We start from the raw sequence: 22,522 nt of genomic DNA, 5'->3' as shown, positions 1-22,522 counted from the left end.
TCAGGTTTGTTTATCAACAGAAAATCAGATAAATAAAATGAAATACTTTCACAATACCGAAGAACATCAACACAGATCTCCAAATCAGGTCAGGGTTTACAAAGCAGGATGCTGGGTGTCTCAGTCAGTTAAGCGTCTGACTTTGGCTCAGGTCATAACCTCACGGTTCATGAGTTTGAGTCCAACGTTGGACTCTGTGCTGACAGCTCAGAGCCTGGAGCCTGTTTCGAATTCTATGTCTCCCTCTCTCTCTGCCCCTCTCCCACTCATGCTCTGTCTCTCTTCAAAAATAAATAAACATTAAAAAAAAAAGCAAGATGCAGAATTATGTACAGTGCGATACTAGTTAAATCAATGAAAAAGTACACCCGAGAGAAATGCTGCATATTTTTTTTAAAATGCATAAATATGTGTAAAAGAAATAATGTGAAGTTGGCAGTTGTTGCCTCTGGGAAGGAGAGAAGGGAAGTAACAAAGGTGGCTGTTCGTTAAGGGGGTTTTAGCCATATCTGTCATAACAGTAATTACACACAAAAAGGTAAAAACAAAGACAAAAACAAACAAAAAAAACAAGCAGAAAGAAATATGGACGTTTGCTGTGATCTCTGTACTTCACAGTTATTTTAAGATATGTTAAAATATAAAAAAGAAAAATGTTTTTAAAAAATGCACATGCACCAAACAGCCCTCAGTGCACCACAGCTCCACCCTTTTACCCTTCTATTAAAAACAAATTGTTTTGATGTTTATTTATTTTTGAGAGACAGTAAGAGACAGTGTGTGAGCAGGGGAGGCACAGAGAGGGACAAACAGAATCCGAAGCAGGTTCCAAGCGCTGAGCTGTCAGCACAGAACCCGACCTGGGGCTCGAACTCACAAACCATCAGATCATGACCTGAGCTGAAGTCAGAGGCTTAACCGATTAAGCCACCCAGGTGTCCCAATTACCCTTTTATTTTAATCTCTGGATTCTCACCTTCTCCCCTCTCTGGCGACAGAGCCTTGCTCAGGGCATGGGGCTTTGATGCTGGTTGACCAGGGGCCACTTGTCAGTTCTGAGACCTGAGTTCTTTGAGCTTCAGTGTCTCCATCTTTAAAAAGGGACCAGGAGAGGGGCACCTGGGTGGCTCAGTCAGTTAAACATCTGAGTCTCGGTTTCTGCTCAGGTCATGATCTCACGGTTCAGGAGTTCGGGCCGCGCGTCGGGCTGTGCACTGACAATACGGGGCCTGCTTTGGATTCTCGGTCTCCCCCTCTCTCTGTTCCTCCCCTGCTCACAACCTCTTTCTCTCAAAAATAAATAAATAAACATTGAAAAAAAGGGGCTAGGAGAGCACTGACCTCACAGAGCTGGTATGAAGACTGAGTTAATGTATGCAAAGTGCATGGAACTCAGCAAGAGCTGTAAGCATTTGCTAACAACAGCAATAAATCCTGCTTCTCATCCAAGTTGTATTTAATTTAAAAGTTTATAGAAATACTTTTGATTCAAATCCCAAGACACTTAAGGACAAAGAGAGGAGGAAGTTTTTACTGTGCTTTAGCCCCACTGCAATCTCCTTCCTGTTCTTCTTCCATCCCATCCCCTGCTGGTTTCCTCCTCTTCCTCACTTGGCCCTCCTGGTCTGTTTACATCTCATCTTATCCTTGAGGTGTGCCCCAGCCCTCGAATGTTCCTAACACTAAACTGGCCCAGGTTGACTGTGAGGCCCTGATTTGGTAATTCACCAGGCCTGGGTGAAGAGACAGTCAGGAGCAAAGCACTGTCACCTGGAGAGGATGACTCTTGTCAAGCCAAAGTAGCATCGAAGTTTCTCTTACCTTTCAAACTGCACTTTCTTATGTCCTCCTTCTTTAACAAAGTCGAGAACCTGCTTCTGAGTCCGACCGCTAAAGGGAAGACAACGAGAGGGAAAAAAAGGAGATGGCAAGGGATTCTCATTGAAACACACAACACCCCGTCTCTACCTCCCCTCCTTCCACAACTGGGAGACAGGTGGGCTTTCTCAGCTAGCTGAGGATAAAAGCAGTTCTGGGAGGAACTTGTGTTTCTCTGAGAAAAATGTGTGTCCGTTGCATTTCTTGGCATTTTCCTTATAAATAATTGTTTGATTACGAAGCCACCATCCTGAGCAAGAGTCTACATGCTTCGAGGACACAGGGCTGTATATCCCCAGTGCTTAGAACAGGATTTGATACGCAGGAAACACTCAAATGTTTGTTGAAAGAGGGAGAAAGTGAAGCAGTGCTGGGCAAGTGCACACCACATTCCCGAAGGCTACACGAAATGTTAACAAGACACTTGCTTCTCCAGAGAAAGGAAATCCTTCTGAATTAGAGGGTCCTGTTTGGAGTTTACTGCGGCGGGGTGAAGGGCCTCTTGGCCAATGTTCGAGCAGAACATGACCTCCTGGTCATGCCAGGAGGCTGCTGGAATGACCGAGCAATCACCCCACCAGCCATAGCTCCCGGAGGCCAACTTTCCACTTAGCTCCCCAGTGTACTGTGTAGCAGCAGCACCAGAGGGTAGGAGAAGGACGTCTCGGGACAAATGCTCCCGTGGCGGACACGAGAGGTATGCTATGGAATCCTTACCTGAACCGGAATGATGAGCCTCGACTAAAGAGAACAGGCTTTGGCTTTGGTTTGGGCTCTTCAAAAAGTCTAAAAAAGGCATGATGTTCAACACAGATTTTCCAGAACGACTTGCAAAAATCCCGACTGGCCATTAGAAATTCCAAGGTATCCTGGTACGAGCTCTAAAAAGAGAAAATACCATTTTTTCCCCCTTGACCCACAGACATCAGGTTGAAACATGAGAAAAGGGGCAGAAAAGAAGTATGTCCAATAAAATTTCACTGGTGCATTTTACTATAGCACGACCACAAATTCACATAGTTAGTAAAATAGAGTTGTTCCTAATGACAAAATCTAGTCATCATTCAACCATTTTCCCCTCACAAAATTCCTTAGAGGAGCTAACAGAAAACAGGGGTAATTCACAGAACTCCTAACATTTCTTTTTTTTAAAATTTTTTAATGTTTTATTTATTTTTAAGACAGAGAGAGACAGTGCATTAGTGGGGATGGGGCAGAGAGAGAGGGAGACACAGAATCCCAAGCAGGCTCCAGGCTCTAAGCTGTCAGCACAGAGCCCGACGCGGGGCTCAACTCATGAACTGTGAGATCATGACCTGAGCCGAAGTCGGTCGCTCAACCGACTGAGCCACTCAGGGGCCCCTCCTAACATTTCTTGTGACAGAATTCACGAACAAATTTTGTTTACGTGGCTTATATTTCCTCCTCCTCCTTCTTTTTTTAGTTTATTTACTTTGAGAGAGATGGATAGTGAGCACAAGCTGGGAAGGGACAGAGAGAGACAGAGAGGGAGAGAGAACCCAAAGCACACTCCACACTGTCAGTGCAGAGCCCAATGTGTGGCTTCATCCCATGAACCATGAGATCATGACCTGAGCTGAAACCAAGAGTCGGATGTTCAACTGACTGAGCCACCCAGGCACCCCCCTATTTCCTTCTTAAAAAAAAAAAATCCAGGGGCGCCTGGGTGGCGCAGTCGGTTAAGCGTCCGACTTCAGCCAGGTCACGATCTCGCGGTCCGTGAGTTCGAGCCCCGCGTCAGGCTCTGGGCTGATGGCTCGGAGCCTGGAGCCTGTTTCCGATTCTGTGTCTCCCTCTCTCTCTGCCCCTCCCCGGTTCATGCTCTGTCTCTCTCTGTCCCAAAAATAAATAAAAAACGTTGAAAAAAAAAATTAAAAAAAAAAAATCCAACTACTGAAATTCCTGTTTTGCCTCCTTAAAATAACTGAAACACACTCTTCTGTTTTCTCCCTCATGGCTCATGCCGACTTTGGATACTGGTCTTAAGTCTCTTCTCTGTCAAGTAGCATATGGCTCAAACCTCCAGGGGACCCCACAGGAAATGAACATTTTTTTTTTTTCTGGAACACAAAAGTATCACTCAAGGCTGAAAAAGTCATGTCCTTTGAGTCTGGAAAGGGGAGAGTGTAATTTTGTATTCCCAGGCTGAATGCTCTCAATGTAAGTGGCCCTATTATATAAACAGGAATTACTACAGCCTTAACGGTTCCCAGAACTTCCAACTCTTTTGGGGGGAATCTCACAGTTCTGGGCAGACCCAACTTACAAACAAGCTGAGGCAATTCTGCATTTGAAAGTGGCCTTTTAGAACTCCAAAAGCATTTTCCCATAGAAAACAACTTATAATGGGCGGTTGCTTCCTAGGTCAGGCCATAAAAGCTCATTTAATCCATTCGGTAGCTGAACGGTAAGGTTAGACTGCCATTTATCATCTTTTTTTTCCACGGGAACAAAACTCTCCCAAGTTCTGGTTGGGGACACCAGGATGAATCAGCCATCTCCGCCATTGCCATTTCCCGCGGTGGGGGGAAGGAGACGCTCCTTCTCTGATCCAGTCCTGGGGTGAGCGACATCCTCAGGGGTTCTCCAGAAAATGGGGTGGACCTGCTTAGCTTGCGAGAATGTGCTGTCAGAGGTCAGGGGACAAGAGTAGGGACGCGAGGGCTGGGGAGAGCTGGAGGCTTGTGCGGCCAGGGGTGCGCCCCGAATACTGCGGATGCTGAACGGGGTCTCGAGGGGATGGCCTGGAGGCTGGAGCCCAGCAAAGGCATGGGTTTGTCGGGAGGGGCTGAACATTCTCTACCCTCGCTGTGTCTACCCAGGTGACAGCACAGTGACTGAGCATCTGGGCAGGACACTGGGTACAGACCCTCAGACACCTGCCCGGCGTCATCCCGCCCCGCCCACTTACGTTTGCGTCTGGGCGGAGCTTGATGAGAAAGCGCTTCCTCTTGAAGCTCAGCTTGCGCACTTTCGCCCAGTTGAAGGCGTTGATCTTGGTGAAACCCTGCAAAGGAAGCGATCAGCCAGTGAGCCAGGAAACGCAGAAGAAGCAACATGGGAGGTGGCTTGCCTTGCATATAGGGACCTGCTTTTGACTGCTTGGGAAGAATGCCTTTTGCTAGAGAAGTTGCTAGGATTTGCAGCTGTGGGTGATGCCTGTTCCTGGAACATTATCTTTCACTAATTATATGCTTTGGTATTCAAACTAAGGTTGCCTCCAGGGAGGGAAGTGGCTGGCCAAAGGAAGGATGCTAAGAAAGATAAATAACAATAAAAACCATGGCAACCACAACAATTAGTGACCATCACTTTCCAGTGCCAGGGGAAGGACTTTACAGACCTTATCTTACCAAACCTTATACAAAACCCAGTGAGATGGGTTTGTTATCTCTCTTTCACAGATGTGGAAACTGCTGCATGAATTTATTTTAATTTGTCCAAAATCACACAGCTCACGTGGCAGAATGAGGTGCCCCACCATGTGCCTTCACCAGCAGCAACTGTTAATTTCCATAAAAGCAACACACCAGGCTGGTGGTCAACCCCCATGGTGCACACTGGTCTGGCTCCCAGCAGCACAAGCAGGATGGGGAAGGGAGTCCCGGCCTGTGGTTTGTCTTCTAGACCAGAGAACAGTCTCTGGGAAGGACTCACACATCCTCGTTCTGAAAGTCAGGTGTGATGGAACAGGGTGTTCCTGTGTCCCTGTTCCTGTGAGGAACAGGGTGATGGAGAAGTAAGGGGAAGCGACCAGACACCAGCTCCCATCTGTCCTGTCATCTCCGCCTAAATTAGAATTCCTCCAGAGCTGCTGAAACACCAGGACCATGTATTGAAATTGGTAAGAATGAAGCAATTAGGCACTGGCAAGATTAATTCCAAGATACAGCCTTGGTACACGATTAAATTACTGCGTAATTCTCAATATTTCGATTGTATCAAGTATAATCAAAGCACGTTAATTCAATTGTGAGGCACTTCTTCTCCCCCCCCTCTATGATTTTTAAAAATGCTTAAGGGTTCTGATTTCAAAATTTAACGGTAGGACTGAAAGCTTTACATTTGGCTTATTGTCATTTTGCTCATCAAGTACTCCTATGTTATTTTGGCAGTTCAGAAATTGTTAAGAGCAATTGTTAAGATACCTCAAGTATCGTACACTGCTTTCAAACCTTCCCTTCTTACTCTCCCATATGAAACCCAACCTCGACTCCTCCTGGGACAGGATCCTATGATAATCAGTGTCCACCATAAACATCTGATACAGGAGCAGAGAAGCACTGAGACCAATTTGGTAAAATACGAAGGGACAATATAACCAAAACCAAATATAAACCAAAATGTTTTAGATTGTGTATGTATCTATGCCTTCAAAACTGGTAAAGATTACCCTACTTAAAGGCAGACACTTTCTCCATACCCCTATGAAACCAAAGTATGGATTACTCTCACTTTTATTTAAAAGAAAAGCATTGAGGACACTTTTGGGGGTGATGAATATGTTCATTGTCTTGATTTCATTGATTGCTTCAGGATATACATATACAAGAACTTATGAAACTGCACACTTTAAATATGTGCATTTTATTCTATGTCAATAACACCTCAAAGGAGCTGTTAAGAAACAAAAAGAAGCACTGTCAGTAGAAGAATCTAACAGTGCAATCAAGAGAGCATACATTTCATGGGGAGCCTGGGTGGCTCAGTTGGTTAAGCGTTGGACTCTGGCTTAGGTCACGATCTCACGGTTCATGAGTTTGAGCCCCGCGTCCGGCTCTGTGCTGACAGCCTGGAGCCTGCTTCGGATTTTGTGTCCCCAGCCCCTCTGCCCCTCCCCCACTCATGCATGTGAGCGTGCGCTCTCTCACTCTCTCTCTCATAAACATTAAAAAAATATTTTAAAAATTTAAAAAAAGACAGTACACATTTCAGAGTACAGAAAATTATGTCCTTAAGTAAAACACAGGTACGAATTCAAGTGCAGTGTTTTACTACAAAGTTACTATACTACGCGGCTTTGTAGAAATGTATAAAATTGCTGTATCTTTAAAAGTACACATTACCCTTTTCAAGTATGTATATCTGAAGTCACAAATAAGCTGACGTAGGTAAAACCTAAATTAGGTTTAAGAATCCCTAAATTTGGTTAAAAAAAAAAAACTCGACAGGTTAAAAAAGAGAGGGGGGAACCACATGACTATCATGTGGCAGTGTGAAGAAAGTGTTTATTTTGGGGGGTCTGAAATCCTGATTCTATTATACTGTGTTTTGAGCACAGGTCCACTGACCGAGATTACCAAGTCAATAAACACAAGCAAATCTTTGTGCATTTCCCAACCAGAGCAAGGGCAAATGAAGTAGAATCTGGAAGTGGAGGGCCTAGAAAGAAATAGAAACCCTAAGGTGAGGTTAGTTTCTCCCTGTTCACCTAAAATTAACCATCAGAGGTCTTAACTTGGCCCACCCAACGTGCAATCAGAGTTGAAGGGCCAACTCTTATCTTTCCATCACCAGGGGAACTGAGCTGTGTTCTAAGTGCTCTTACCTGAAACACTAGAATTCCCGTGTTGGCAACAGCCAGGTTGATCTTCGTACCTTCCCTGTCCTTAGCCGGGTGCAACCGGACCCCATACATCTCCAGCCTACGGGCAATCTCCAGAAGTTGGAAATCTGATTCTGCTGGTGTTTGTCCGCTGACAAAACAAAAATTAAAGAGAAAGTCCAGGTGATTTGAATTGCCTGTGTCTATTAATTTGAGATTAGGCAACTCCTCTTGGGAAATAAAAAGGCATTTCATCACAAACAATGGAGCTACCTGATCAGATGACACCCGGCCTCCCATTCATTGCAACCCAAAGTCGAGCAGCTAGGACAAAAGCCCTATTGCCTGTGTAACACAACACCCCAAAAGTCTGTCTCACATTTGCCCAGTTTTGTTTTTTTTTTTTTTTTTTGAATCTCAAAGAGTTTCCTTTAAGGTCATATAAAAGCAAAACGCCATCGTGTTCAAACACGTTTTTAGTCGCTGACAATGGGCCTAAACTTGTAAGGGAAGTTCAAGGCAACACTCTGGCATACTATCACCAGGGCTCAAGTACCCTCCTTGAAAACAGCAACAAAATCAATAGGCACGGAGCATCTTTTGAAAATATTTTACTGATCAAAACAAAAAAATGGAGAGGATACAAAGGTGCTAGATTTTCATGACATTCCTACTTTGCCCCTAGTTTACCGTGTCCCTTTTCTGATTTCCTATTAACTGGTCTTACACTCTCCCTTTAATTCCACAGCATGGGTATCCTCAATTCCAGACATACCCCAGTATCACAGGAAATCAAGCAAGGACCCTAGAACTTTGGTCTTGAGCGGGGAACCTGCATTGAGAGTCCTAGGTGAGGAACAATGGCCCCCATGAACCTGTGTTCTCCCTCACACCTTGCGTCTTTCTTCCCAACAGTTACTGTGTGTCTGTGTGTGTGTGTGTGTGTGTGTGTGTGTGTGTGTGTGTGTGTCTACACCCACCTATGCTGGAAGGACAGAGAGAAGCTCAAGGGAAACATGAAGGGACCAGTGGGACTTACATGTGGTTATGGTGATACTCCACGATTTTGTCTTCTAGCGCATCTTGCTGAGGTATGTACTTGTTTTTTGCTAAATGCTCTCTGTCTGATGCTTCATCGAAATCCCCAATCTCGGCTACCAGGAAACAGAGAAAGAAAACCCAGCCACATACAATTAATACTTCACAGTCTGTTACATTCCTCGGGCAACATTCTCTGGCCAGCAAACCAGAAGGCAGCGGACAAGGCAATCCCAGCCTGTGGGTATCACAAGGGCTGGATGTCAGAAGGTACCCTGTGAGGACGGATTTAACAATCGTGCCAGCGTAACAGGATGGTCTCCACTCTCGTCTCTACCAGTTGGAAAGAAAACTTTGGCATCAACCAATTTCATCCATCCATGTTCCTGATTTGTTTCTTCCTCCCCACCCCGCTGGGACCACTTCTGTTCTAGGCAGTCAATTCTAGACATGTGGACCATGACCTTATGACTTCTAAATAAGCACAGCATTTTTGGACTTTAAAAAATCAACTTCGAAACTCTTGTAGGTAATAATTATTACTGCAAACCCCAAATGCTTTACCATGTAGAGAAAAGCCAATGGTAAATAGGTATAAACATACATAATATAATTTGATAAAATAAAATAATTAAAGTTTATGAAGTATCTCGCAGTCCTAGTGCCAGAAATGGCTGGTCAGATGGCAGCCTCTTACAAATTTCTCACCTACGAGGAACAGGAGGCCCATTTTTCTCATGTAACCTCTACATAGTCCCTAAATTGCTATGATCTGGAAATCTAAAGAAAAGACCTTTAAAGTAATAATTATACCTTAACAACACTAGCTCCAGCTCCGTTTCTGTCAATTTAATACCTCTGGGACAGCATGTCATTTTCTTTGAATCCTATGGTCTGTGTAACAACCAGAGAGCCCAGCTGTTTTGAGTAAAAGTGAGTGAATGGTTGCTATGACATCTCCCCTTCGTTTTGTCATGTGAAGCAGCCTGTCACACTTTGGGCAATACACCTCCACTCATCATGCAGCACATGGCCTACATGTTGCTATAAATCGCAAGCACCGAGAATATTTGCTCTGCACTGAAGAGCGCCAACTCATCTGGTTCCAGCTGGGCCAGTGGAAGAATCGATGGCTCTAGCTTCTTGCTGCCGTGGCGAATCAATAACATTACTTCCTAAGTCCGGCAGATCTTCAGTAAGACCCATATACAAAAAATAAGAAGATAAGCATGGTCTCTAGAAACACCTAATCCTATTAGGCTAAGTAATTTATTGACCACTAGGAGTGACACTTCCTACGAACCTTTGGAAATCATGTTAACTGGACGGTTATCCAAATGGGCTGATTATATGGGACTGCTTTGGATACAACGGAAATTGTAAAATGATACGACAGCACAATTTTTTTTTTTATACTAGTGCTAATACGTGTGACATAATCACCTTCTTGAAACATAATGTGCATATTCGATTTCAAGTAACTTCAACAAGTTACTTCTGCCTTGGCCAAGAAGAAAAAAAAAATGCCCTGGTGGGTTGTCAATATGCCTTAGAATGAGTATAATCTAATTTATCCTTTGCCTAGATTAAGGAAGCAAAATATCTAGTTTCAAGCATCACTAGGATTCAGTCCAGCTTCCTATGTCTTGGGGTTTACTAAACCTGGGACAGCAGAATACGAGAAGTGTCATCTTTGACAGGTTTATGTCTTAAGGCTAATGTACCATATTCAATAATGAATATTAAATCCAAGAACAGGACCGAACTAGTTTACTTGACCACCATCTGTCCAAGCTTCTTCTCTGCATCAACGGAGATATCAACAAGAGCACACTAGTCCTTGAAAAGGACACAGAATTCACAGGCCAGTGTTTGGGGGGCTACACCTGTTAAATGATGCTTTAGGGGTATTGTTTTCAATCCATGGGCACTCATATAACAAAATAACAAAAAGACATAATTATTGTTTTTCGTGGATGTGCTTATTTTCCCCCATTGACCACATCACCGTTACTGCCAACGTGACTTCATCGAGAAACCAACAGAACTTACATTGTACAATGTGTGAGATCAAGAGAGCCGCGCTGGTATCATTGCACGTCAGCCTGCCTTGAGCCAGATCCTGCTTCACCTGCAGAGCAAACAGGTACCTGCGGACGCAAATAAAAATGATGCGTCACACACCTAGAGGCTGGCGCCATGCAAAGAGGGTGGGAGGTTTGGTGTCAAAGTCAGGCTCACTTCTGACAGCTCGTCCACACTGTGAGGGACTAGAGAAAGGTATACAAACCAAGGAAAAGAAAGTCTGTGCCGGCTGGAATGAGTTCCCAGTACCACTGACTGCGGTGTAAATAGTCATACCTCATTCAAGGGACCAGGAAACACACGGTAATCTTTTCACATGATGAGTAACACATTTTGTTCTATGGCTGTACCTCTCCATACAAAGACCTAAGACGTAGCACCTGAATGGCTCAGTCAGTTAAGCTTCCACTTCTTAGTTTTGGCTCAGGTCATGATCTCATAGTTTGCAAGTTTGAGCCTTGAGTCCAGCTCTGCACTGATAGCGTGGAGCCTGCTTGGGATTCTCTCTCTCCCTCGCTCACTGCCCCTCCCCCACTCACTCTTTTTCTCTCTCTCTCCAAATAAACTTAAAAACCAAAAAAAACAAAAAACCCAAGGCTGTATCTTACCACTCTATAATTTTTTCAGGGTATAATTTTTTTCCCACAGATCAAATATACTAAAACATAAGGCTCAGATAATAACAATAGCTTATTATGGTTAGGAACAGCTTTTTTTTTGCCAATGGAATTGGAAAGACAAGAGTGTGTTTTTTTGTGTGGTGTAATATTCACTTAGGTTCTTCCAAAAGCCTCAGTTACCAGATCTATAAAATTGAATTTAGTTTAAAGTTATATTTTCTTTATATTGCGGAATAAAGCAAGTAAACATTTTTTGGTGAAAGAGAAGAGGTACTTACTTATTTTGAGAGAGAGAAAAACAGAGAGAGAGAGAGAGCATGCACAAGCAGGGGAGGAGGAGGAGGAGGAGGAGAGAGGAGAGAGGAGAGAGGAGAGAGGAGAGAGGAGAGAGGAGAGAGGAGAGAGAGTGAGAGAGTGAGAGAGTGAGAGAGTCCCAAGTAGGCTCCCAGCTCAGCACAGAACCCTGTGCAAGGCTCATTCCCACAACCCTGGGATCATGACCTGAGCCGAAATTAAGAGTCAGACACACAACCAACTGAGCCCAGGTGTGGCAAGAGATAAGGTATTTATAAATAAAAGAAATTAAATAAAAAATAGTGCAATGTAAAAACTGATTTGAAAAAAATCAATATGAACTCCTAAATTTTCTCCATAGAGAAATGGTGGATTTCAGGTATCTGGTAAGGAGAGGTACAAAGTGGGCCTGAAATATTGAGTGATGGCAGAAAGCAAGGCAGCTTTGAAATATACATGGGCTGTATTAAAAAAGCGAAAGAAACATCTTGAAGGGATGTCCACTCGCCAATGCTGTGGCAACGTGAGTAGCAACAAGAATAATTAAAGTGACTCAAAACACATGGAATTGATGAAAATTCTTGAGTTCATTTCAGTATTCAATGAGAAAGCCAGAAAATGTATCACCATTGGAGACTACTGAAGCAATTCTTTATTCAAAACTTGGTAACCTAACCAAAAACTTGAGTCTGGAATCTGCCTCTCTCAATAGAAGGGGTATTTCAGGATATACAGGAAAATGAGGCAAAGTTCTTTACAGAAGTATGCCAACTCATAATAACAGCAAGAATCCTCATTCCACAACATCTAAAGAAATTATGGACTCTGGCAAGCAACTGTGAATCGCTGTAAAAACCATTCAGGAGATCGGACATTTGCATAAAGACAAAGTAACAGGACCTTGCCTCACAATGGCAAGATCAGAACATCACCACCCTAATTCAATGATGGATCTTAGCACCATTCATGAAATAGGAAGTTCACATCACTTCTGGTAGATTCTGGCCAAAAATATTCAACTTGATCCATCAGGCCTATAGAACTAACTTCCAGTTTTCCGGAAATGCAGAGGATAGAGGAAGAAACTGAGTGGCACCACAAGGAAGAAATCTGACAAATTTAGAAGGTAGGATATTTTAGAGTATAACTGGTCCTGTTTCTTCAACAAGAGGGTATCATGAAGAAAAAATAGGGAGGGACTCTGCTAGATTAAATGAGGTCCAAAGGACATAACCAAGTGTGACTATGGCCTACAGTGAATCTCATCTTATTTTTTAATGTTTATTTCTATTTTTGGGAGAGGGAGGGAGGGAAGGAGAGAGAGAGAGAGATAGAGATTGAGCACGAGCAGGGGAGGGGAAGAGAGGGAAAGAGACACAGAATCTGAAGCAGGCTCCAGGCTCCAAGCTGTCAGAATGGAGCCTGATGCGGTACTTGAACCCATGAACAGTGAGATCATGACCTGAGCCTTTGACGCTTAACCGACTGAGCCACCCAGGTGCCCCATGAATCTCATTTTAGATGAGTACATACAAATGACATTTATGGGACAAATTTGAGTATGGCCAAGATATTAGATGAAATGAAAAGTACATATATATGTGTAGAAAAAATCAGAAAGGATATCACACTAATGTATTAACAATGATCACCTCTGGGGAACAGGAATACAGTATTTTATCTTCTTATACTTGTTTATCTGTATGTTCCAACTTTCTATACTGTACATTTGCTATTTTTGTAATAATGAAAGGTTATTTGTAATTTTAAAAAGGGGAGGCTTTTTTAATTAGACCAACCACAGAGGGTTCTATAAAAATTAAATCAATATATGGAAAGCACAGTGACTAGAATAAAAACATTCAATAAATGTTAGCAAATTTTCTCTTATAAAAGAAAAACTAGGGGCAGCTGGCTGGATCAGCTGGTAGAGCATGAAACTTTTGATCTTAGGGTCGTGAGTTCAAGCCCCATGTTGGGTATAGAGCTTACTTAATTAAAAAAATAAATAAATAAAATAAAAAGAAAAAGGGGTCCCTAGGTGGCTCAGTCCATAAAGCATCTGACTTCGGCTTAGGTCATGATCTGGCGGTCCGTGAGTTTGAGCTCCTCATCAGACTCTGTGCTGACAGCTCAGAGCCTGGAGCCTGCTTCGGATTCTGTGTCTCCTTCTCTCTCTGCACCTCCCCCACTTGTGCTCTGTCTCTGTCTCTCTCTCAAAAATAAACATTAAAAAAAATATAGAAGAAAAAGAAAAATGAATTCTCTTTAAGTTATTTAAGAAATTCCATTGTTAACTAAAAAACTAAAACAAAACAAAACAACCTCAAGAACAAACAAACAAAAAAACCTACGAAAGCTACAAAGGCAATTCTGTAGCCAGACCCACAAAAACCCAAAACAAAAAAACACCACAGATCCACTCGTCGATAACTGTTGGCCTTTACCCAGCCCCTTATACTTATTCTTGCTCTAACGTTCTCTGTCTCTGGAAAGTCAAAGGGAAGAAAGGCAGAGAATATAAAAGAACCAAAACATCAACATATTGGTTTACAAGGCAAGAGGCAGTATAAGCCATCTTTCTGGATTAGGCAAGGAGTACTATTTTTTGAGCTGAACACTTCTTACAGCTACAGGCTTTAATCTTCTATCTGGTTAATTTTTAAGTAGGCGGCATAAAAGCATCACACTGTGAATATTTTACCATCCACCAGTTCAAACACAGGGTCTTGTGTTTGCGGAGAAGCGTTCAGGGACGGATCAATGGTCAGAGTCTGACAGGCTCTGGGGACTTTGGCTGATGGGCTCATGTAGACTCTCAGTCAGCAGCGGTTCTGAAAGCCCACACATTTAGGCACAGGGGAAGTGGCATTTTGAAGACTGCAGTGAGCCTGCAGTCCCGAATCACACGGAGTCTCCCTGTTCAGAGGCCCCTGTAATACAAGGAAGACCTTCCTGGGTACTGACTGTTCACTTCCTAATGACAGCTATAAATCTTGAGCAAGCTGGCTTCGATGCTAACTTCAGAGATTCAGCAACACCTTTCGTATTATAAATGGAAACAATCCCCATCAAACACACAGGAGCTAAAGGCTAGGTTGAACTCAGCAGGCACTAAATACAATTAACTGAGTGAATGCTGAAAATTCAAAGCGCTCAAAGCAGAGTCAGTCCCCGGCACAAGGGTGGGTGTCAGGAGAAGGGGATGATGGTGCCAGGGCTAACGAAGAGGGCTTTTGGTTTCCAGGGATCGTCAGAGTTACAAATCACACCAATCTGATGCCTTGCTTTAAATGGGTCTATTTTAATTTGTTTCATCTTAGCCTGGGAGGTCTTAGCCTTTCTTTTCGTATTCAATGGAAAGTAACTTACAATTTCTCTGCCAGCCTGAGGAACCACCTCAGGCCTTGCAAACACTGCAAGTTCTCAGAGGTCTCTCTCCACCCCTAGAAAGGGCAGAGCCAAGGAGAAATGGGATCCTACTGAAGATCCCATGCCCAGAGCAAAGTGTACCAAAGCCCTATAGCCCAACAAGAGTGACTCGGAACTCTGCGATGAGAAAATGTGGCGAGTTCTTTTCCGAAGACCCCTCCCTAGCTGTTTAAAACCTGCACCCACGACTCACTACTTCTCTCTCCCTCTAGAGGCCCGGGCCCTAGCAGCAATAGGACACAACAGCCGCTGAAAGTGCAGTTCAATAAATAGAAAGGAATTCAGCTTCTTGGTTAACAGCAAAGTGCAATTCAATCTGCTTTTTGTACAAGCGGGAAGCTGAAAGCTATTCCTGAGGCCCCAAGAATTAACCAGAGAGCCAGAGTCCCTTTTAGTCGGCTGAACTGTAGGCCTGCCTCTGTCCCCACATCCCTCGCCTGAACTGCTGTCCACACAGAGCTTCTCCCAAGCCCTCCTGCACTCCCCATCTGCTACAGGAAAGTGCCTGGACCTCAAAGGTCACATCATTCAATTTCTGCTTACACGGGAATTTGAGAATGAGGGAGGCAACACATCGGATCTGGAAGGTCCCCCTTCCCGCTACACCTCGTGACAAAGTCAAAAGCGATGGGGAGCTTCTAAGTTTCGTATCAATTTCATTCGCCCTTGCACCAAAAGGATTCTCTCCTTGGAAAAGATTTTTAAAATGTCAGTTAACACCGGGAGCCAGAAAACAAAGACAACAACACAACCCTAAACAATCCATCCGTTGAGCCCGGGTTCCCTGAGGAACTGACAGGTTCCACCGAGCAGCCGGCAATATCCCGGGCACACTTGGCTCAATGGCCACAAGCGGTATGGAATTTTAGAAGAAAAACCCGAATAGTAGAAAACCATGGGGCGCCTGGGTGGCTCAGTCTGTTAAGCGTCCGACTTTGGCTCAGGTCACGATCTCACGGTTCCTGAGTTCCAGCCCTGTGTCAGGCTGTGTGCTGACAGCTCAGAGCCTGGAGTCTGCTTCACATTCTGTGTCTGTCTCCCTCTCTCTCCGCCCCTCCCCTGCTGGTGCTGTCTCTCTCTCTCAAAAACAAACGAACACATACACACATAAAAAAGAAAACTACAAGCCTCTGCAGACAATGGTTCACAAGAATTGAAAAGGTGCAAAACTCAAAGCAAAGTGGAATGGAGACGGGGAAAAAAGGATTTATGCCAACTTCATAAGCAGGACAGAGGCCCAGTGACATGCAGGATGCAAAGGCAGGCTGCTGACCAACAGCTGGACTTGCCTTTAGATTTATGTCAATAGTCTGAGCTTCAAGCAATGCACGTTACAATAAGAAACCCAGCCCAGAAACAGACACACAATAGTCCCAGCAGTGACACCACAGAAGACTCTGTTGCCACTGGCCTGTCTTATGCATCCTGGTGTAGCAGCCCAGCTGTGTCTCCTCTACGTGAACCGTTCTAGTCAACCGTGCATGCTTCCCAAAAGGCTGCTGGCTCCTGCAATCCCAGGCTACATAACGGCTTCATCGATTTGAGGATTATAAGTAGAGGGAAACAATTAGCAGCAAATCATTCAGAAAACTGAAAGCCACGGGAAGTCATGGCCTTCGCTTCTTCCTGGAACTCCACATTCGTGTCCCCAGTGCCCTTCCGGACACCGCCACGCGATGTCTGGTTGGCATCTCAGACATAAGCCGGCAGAACCAACCTCCCGACTCTCCACCCCTCAGTCATCACCTACTTCCCTCCACCCTTTCCCATTTTAGTTGCCACCAAAATGGCCAGCCAGCTGCTTAAATCAAAATCTAAGCATCCCTCTGTCTCCTCGGCCTCCACCGCCAACCCATCACCACGACAGATGGACCCCGTCCCCAGCACGTAGTCCAGCATTTGCAGCCACCCTTCTCTGCTTCCACGCCTACCACCTCCTTTGCTGCCACCACTGTGGCGTGGACAACAGCAATGGCTACCTCACTGGATTCCCAGCTGTCACTGTCCCCCAGCACCCACATGCCAGCTAGACTTTCAACCCCATGAAACATTTGGCCTCTGTCCCACCTCACTGCACTTCACCCTCTCCATTCCGGCCATGCCAGCCTTCTCTTAGGTACAGCTGAGCCTTGAACAACACAGAGATTAGGGCTCCAGCCCCCTGCACAGTCAGAAATCTGCATATAACTGTTGACTTCCCCAAAACTTAACTACTGTTGACTAGAAGGCTTGCCAATAACAAACACGATTAACACGTATTTTGTAAGTTCTATGTATTGTACACTGTATTCTTACGATAAAGTAGGCTAAAGAAACATGATGAAGAAAACCCTAAGGAAGACAAAATACAGTCACAGTCCTTGTGTTGTATCTACATAAAAAAAAATCTGCGTGTAAGTGGATGTGTGTAGTTCAAAGTTATGTCGTTCAAGGGTCAACTGTATTTGAACATCTGGAACTTGTTCCTGCCTCGGTCACTGCCCAGCTGTTCCTTCTACTTGGAAAGCTCTTCCTCCAAAAAGGAGGGACAGATTCTCATCTCTTCCTCAGAGAGGCACCGCAGACTGAGCCATCACAAGCGGTGCCCTGGTCACCTTCTATCACATCCTTCTCCTTCAGTTACCCATAGAGCCCTTACTGTTATCTGACAGTTCTTGCTTCATCAGTCATCTTGTCTGCTCCCCTGAGGGTCAGGCTTGTCTTTTCACCACTACGTTCCCGGTGCCTGGAACCGTGCTTTGCACAGTGTCCACTTTGTAAGTACTGCTGACTGAATGGCTTCACCCCTCTGCTAAATGATAGTCAACCACCCACAGTATCCAAGATCCTGTGCTCCGTACCAAGAGTGTGGAGAAGGATGTGACACACTTGGTCTAATCAGCTACGAGACTGAAAGCCACGGGGCGCCTGTGTAGTTCAGTCGGTTGAGTGTCCGACTTAGGCTCGGGTCATGAGCTCACGGTCTTTGAGTTCGAGCCCCACGTCGGGCTCTGTGCCGACAGCTCAGAGCCTGGAGCCTGCTTCAGATTCTGTGCCTTCCTCTCTCTCTGCCTCTCCCCTGCTTGTGCTCTCTCTCTCTCTCTCAAAAATAATAAACAAACATTAAAAACAAAAAAGCCACGGGTGGCAGGGCTGTGGCTGGTCAGACTAATGTACCACTTGTAAGAGCACTCTTGAAAGGGAGGCATTGTGTGTTCACACATTCCCACCAGACTCTGTTCTCCTTTAGCATATGTGCGTCTTGTGCAAATTATAAAATTGGTAATAATAAGGTGATGATGGTTATCATTCAGAGCATCCCTACTGGTTCTGGCCACTTTATGTATACGACTGCTTATCCTCAAAACAACCGTGGCCAAGCAACCAGCGTGGTCGCGCAGACACAGGGACATTAGCAGAAGCGCAGAGGGAACAAGTAAATTGGCCAGTCACACAGGGACAAGGGCAGGCCTGACTCCGTGCTCACGCTTCTCCCACTTAGGCCAACTTTCAAAGAAATCGATCTTCAGCTCATGTCCAGTCGCCCATGGCAGCAACAGAGAGAAACAGAGTTAACATCTTGGTCTCACAGGGTCTGACTTCCCCAAACTGTCTCGTGATGTGACAGACAGAAGAAGGGAAATATGACAGCAATAGGTTATAAGACCAGTTCACAGCACAGCTTTGCAGAAACCCAGGATTCAAGGAAAATGTGGTACATTCTTTCTCCCCATGTTGGTCAGCACCATCGGGAGCACGGAGCAGATGCGGGTCAGATAAATGCTGTGAAAATGCTGAATCAGTTGACGGAGAACATTAACTTTCCCTTCTCCTCGGCACCCCGTGGCAATAAAGAGCAAGTTTCTAAACCACTAACCTTGTGAGTTCTTCCTGGAGTTGTGTGTGGTCAGGTGGAAAGAATTTCACCACAAACTTCACAACAACATGCTTTGGCCCTAAAAGGGGACAAAAAACAGTAGAGCATTTTTGATTTGTTCCAAATGCAATTAAAGAAAAAGACTTCGGAAGGTATATTATACAGCAAATAATGGATCTCATTCCAAGCCATCAAGAGTCCATCTGTTGACGTCCAGGTCGCTGAACAGGTAGTTCAGTTCCTAATTCATACTTCCATATTGCAGGGAGACAGAGAGCCCTTATAAAATAACGTTTTGACAAAAGTATTTCATTCAGGTATTACATTTTTTCTCTGAAGACTTAAACTGTACCTGGATTTTAAAAACAGGCATTCGTCTTCAAAAATTTATCAAATTGGCCCTTTCAGTCAAAATATGGGCTTTCGACAATGAGGAAATAATGAAAACGTAAATCGGTTATACAATTTAGTACTTTAAATGATCTACAAGGTACAGCTTCCACTGTGTTCATCAAATATGTATGAGCATCTATGTGTCAGGTGCTCCCCGAGCGCTGGAGAAAAAAACATCAACACGACGTGACCCTGCCCTCGTCCAGTCAGCCGAAGCCCTTCATAGGTGTCTTATAAGCCACCTTATGGACGAGTTCAGGCAAAATCAGGAAGCAGATCTGGGGTGGGTGGACAGGGAGAAGATCAATGGGATGGGTCACTTGTCAGAATTAAAATGTCAAACAGATCATAATAATTTGTAACCCTAATCAGAGCTTGTTTTGAGGTACAGATCAAATTTTATACATATATCTACACACATATATATTTATGCTCAATATAAGAGGAGTCTCGTAGGTTCTACCATTTGGAATGACAGCAATGAGTTTATGTTCTATGAAATATAAGGTACGATAATGAAATCCAAATTTTAACAGCAGTTGTCTAAAAGCAGAAAAAAATTTTTTTTGCTCTGCCTTCGCTGTCACAAAAAACAGATGTTGTATTATCATTTCTATGATAACATATTTAAGTTTACGAAAAAAACGCAAAAGCGACAGAAGGTGAAGATGTAGACAATATATACAAAATGAGGAGAAAAACAAGGCACAGAAATAATGAAGCCCGGAGACACTGGGCCCCCTTTCCCTGACCACTCACTCTAACAATTAATAGAAACCCTCGCCTGTCAACTCTGGATCATAAAGTAACAATAGCAAAATGGGGAAGAACAGGAAAAACCATGCTATCGCCTCTCCACGGGGATCCCCTGAGGCCACGCAGATCCTTAGAAAACCTGAAAGTAGGAAGGTGCTATCCCCCAATGCACAATGACAGCTTCACACAGCTAGCCATAGCACGCGGAGACGGAAGGAGAATCCTCACTCCAGGGTGGACCCAGCAGTGACAGACGCGGTCTTCTGTCTGTATTTGGCAACAGGCTAAAAGACACCTTGCCACAGTGAGCATTTCCCAGGAGGTATTGCAGGGACACACGTCATCATTCTTGATGCTTCGCTACCTCCCCCGTCAGGCCTAGGGGCTTCTCCCAGCAATGTGCCCCTACCCTCCAGCCCCCCAACACGCTCAGGTCACTGGCCAGCCACCCTCGTAAATGTTAAACTAACAATGCCAGTTTCATTTTCGGCATCAATAATTGCTTAATTTAAATGACAGAAGCTCAACATCCATTTCGAGTGCACGGGGGCCATCCAGACACCGTGTGCCTGTTCAGTACAGCCACAAAAATTGCTAGAAGTGGCCCAGTGGGGCTTCTTAATCAGACATTAAAACGATCCCAGCAAGGTAGTGTGGAGCTTCAAGCTCAACTAATGGAATGCACCTCTGTTACTACCCTCAGACTTTTGCCCGGGCTGTGGCTGCAGTGAGGGGGCATTTGGGATGAGTTGTCTGACTCTGCGCTTGACCTCAAAGTGGAGAGGAGGGAAACGGTCCTGGTCCTGGGGCACAATGAGAAGGGACAGAGAAAGCGAGCCTTCTTCCCTCACTCCTCTCCTAAATCCTCCTTAATCTTCCCCAACACATACTGTAAATGCAAGCCAGACTCCCTTCAGTTCTGCCTGCCATTCAGACACACACACACACACACACACACACACACACACACACACACACGCTTTCAGGCACTTTATTTTTCCAAGCAACCAATACGTGCACTCTGATTTCACAGGCATTGAAGAGGCAGGACAGAAAACCTAACATCAATTTTATGAATACATGGTTGCACCTTCCCCTTCAAAAGTGACAGTAACAACCTCGGACAGAGACCAGGCAAGCTCAATTAGTCTGGAGATTAACAGCATGCTCTAGTCGTTAATCAAAATGAGGTTTGATTTTCCAAGCAAGGTTTTGATCACCAAATTGTTAAATATTAATACTGCAGAAGAGACATTTTAATGGCACATGGATTAGTGGATGAAAAGAAATCATGGGGCCAAAAAAGAAAAAAAAAAAAAAAGAATCTGTGTCACCAGTGTGCTGGATGCCACAGGGCAAACATCTAGAGGAGGAAAATGTCTGGCTTTATATTTAACATCACTGTTAAACACATGGTGTATACTTACTTCTAATCTGCTTGACAATAGGTTTTAAGAGATCCAGCCACACCTACAAAGGAAAAAACAGATTGAGACAAATTCTCAATGAAAGGATGCAAGTATTTGGAGGCTTGACTTGGAGCTGTTTAAAATCAAAATACTTTTTGAGTATTCGAGACCGTCTGTTCCTATTCTCTGCAGGACGGCGTATCTTACATCACTGACCGCTTTTATAGTACAGATCCAAATTTGCTGGCATTATCCCTGAGCTTCAAAGCTACAATCTCTCCCAGATTCAAATGGTTAACTATGAATGTGTCTCCTGTCATCTGCAGTGTTCCACCAAAGCTAGCCACTCAGGAAACTCGGATGCATGATTGCATGTGTGGCTACAAGCTGAGTGAAATATGCAGGCTCCTTAATGAAACAAAATACGTGTACATACACACATTTACAGAACAGCACGCCTTTGAGGGATATGGGAAGGGATGTTTAGAATATTACCTCTGCACTGGGTACTCTCCATAAGCTTTTACCTCTTAAAAAAAATTTTTTTTAATGTGTATTTTTGAGAGACAGAGATAGAGTATGAGCAGGGGAGGTGCAGAGAGAGAGGGAGACACAGAATCCGAACCAGGTTGCAGGCTCTGAGCTGTCAGCACAGAGCCTGACCTGTGGTTTGAACTCACAGACCACGAGATCATGACATAAACCAAAGTCAGCCAAGCAACCGACTGAGCCACCCAGGCACCCCACTCTTGACCTTCTGACAAGGTCAGAAGGATTTCTGCTGCCCAGGAGAGTAACCTGAGACTTGTAGGGACCAGTAATTTGTCCCGGGCTGGCAGAGCCAGGCCTGAAGCCAGGTATATCCAGCTTCAAGGTCCAGACTCTTCACATACGTGGAGTTTAGGGGGCAAGATTAAAAGAGAGAGGAGATAAACCAGCTGCCCTTATTGATAAAACATAATTTAACCGTATTATCCCATTTCACACATGCTTTTCTCTCAATTCCTGGTCATTTGAAAAGGGTTCTACTGAAGCTCATATTTGCATGTATGACAAAAGCAAGGTTAATGTGCCTAATATAAAGAGGATTTATAATAAGAAAAACCAAATACTCCCAAACTATGCAAAGAATAACAGCTAAATGACAGAGAAAAAAAAGAACAATGGCTAATGGGAAAATGTTCAAATTCAGGAG

The 22,522-nt window shown here is 44.3% G+C and overlaps 1 protein-coding gene across 3 annotated transcripts in view; it reads right to left on the bottom strand.

Moving 5' to 3' along the window:
* Window positions 1-22,522, bottom strand: part of FARP1 (FERM, ARH/RhoGEF and pleckstrin domain protein 1) — a 295,943-nt gene that overhangs the window by 59,079 nt on the left and 214,342 nt on the right. For all 3 annotated transcript variants that reach the window (XM_042929450.1, XM_042929458.1, XM_042929440.1), the window contains exons 4-11: window positions 21,346-21,388; window positions 18,770-18,848; window positions 10,535-10,632; window positions 8,484-8,598; window positions 7,448-7,595; window positions 4,811-4,906; window positions 2,596-2,759; window positions 1,822-1,890 (exon numbers count right to left, since the gene is read on the bottom strand). In XM_042929450.1, the coding sequence (XP_042785384.1) occupies window positions 1,822-1,890; window positions 2,596-2,759; window positions 4,811-4,906; window positions 7,448-7,595; window positions 8,484-8,598; window positions 10,535-10,632; window positions 18,770-18,848; window positions 21,346-21,388 (812 nt within the window). The remainder of the gene's footprint in view (window positions 1-1,821; window positions 1,891-2,595; window positions 2,760-4,810; window positions 4,907-7,447; window positions 7,596-8,483; window positions 8,599-10,534; window positions 10,633-18,769; window positions 18,849-21,345; window positions 21,389-22,522) is intronic.

Source organism: Panthera leo, chromosome A1 (genome assembly GCF_018350215.1).
Source record: "Panthera leo isolate Ple1 chromosome A1, P.leo_Ple1_pat1.1, whole genome shotgun sequence".
In the NCBI taxonomy this organism is placed as follows: domain Eukaryota; kingdom Metazoa; phylum Chordata; class Mammalia; order Carnivora; family Felidae; genus Panthera; species Panthera leo.
This window is presented reverse-complemented; position numbering and strand designations above follow the sequence as displayed.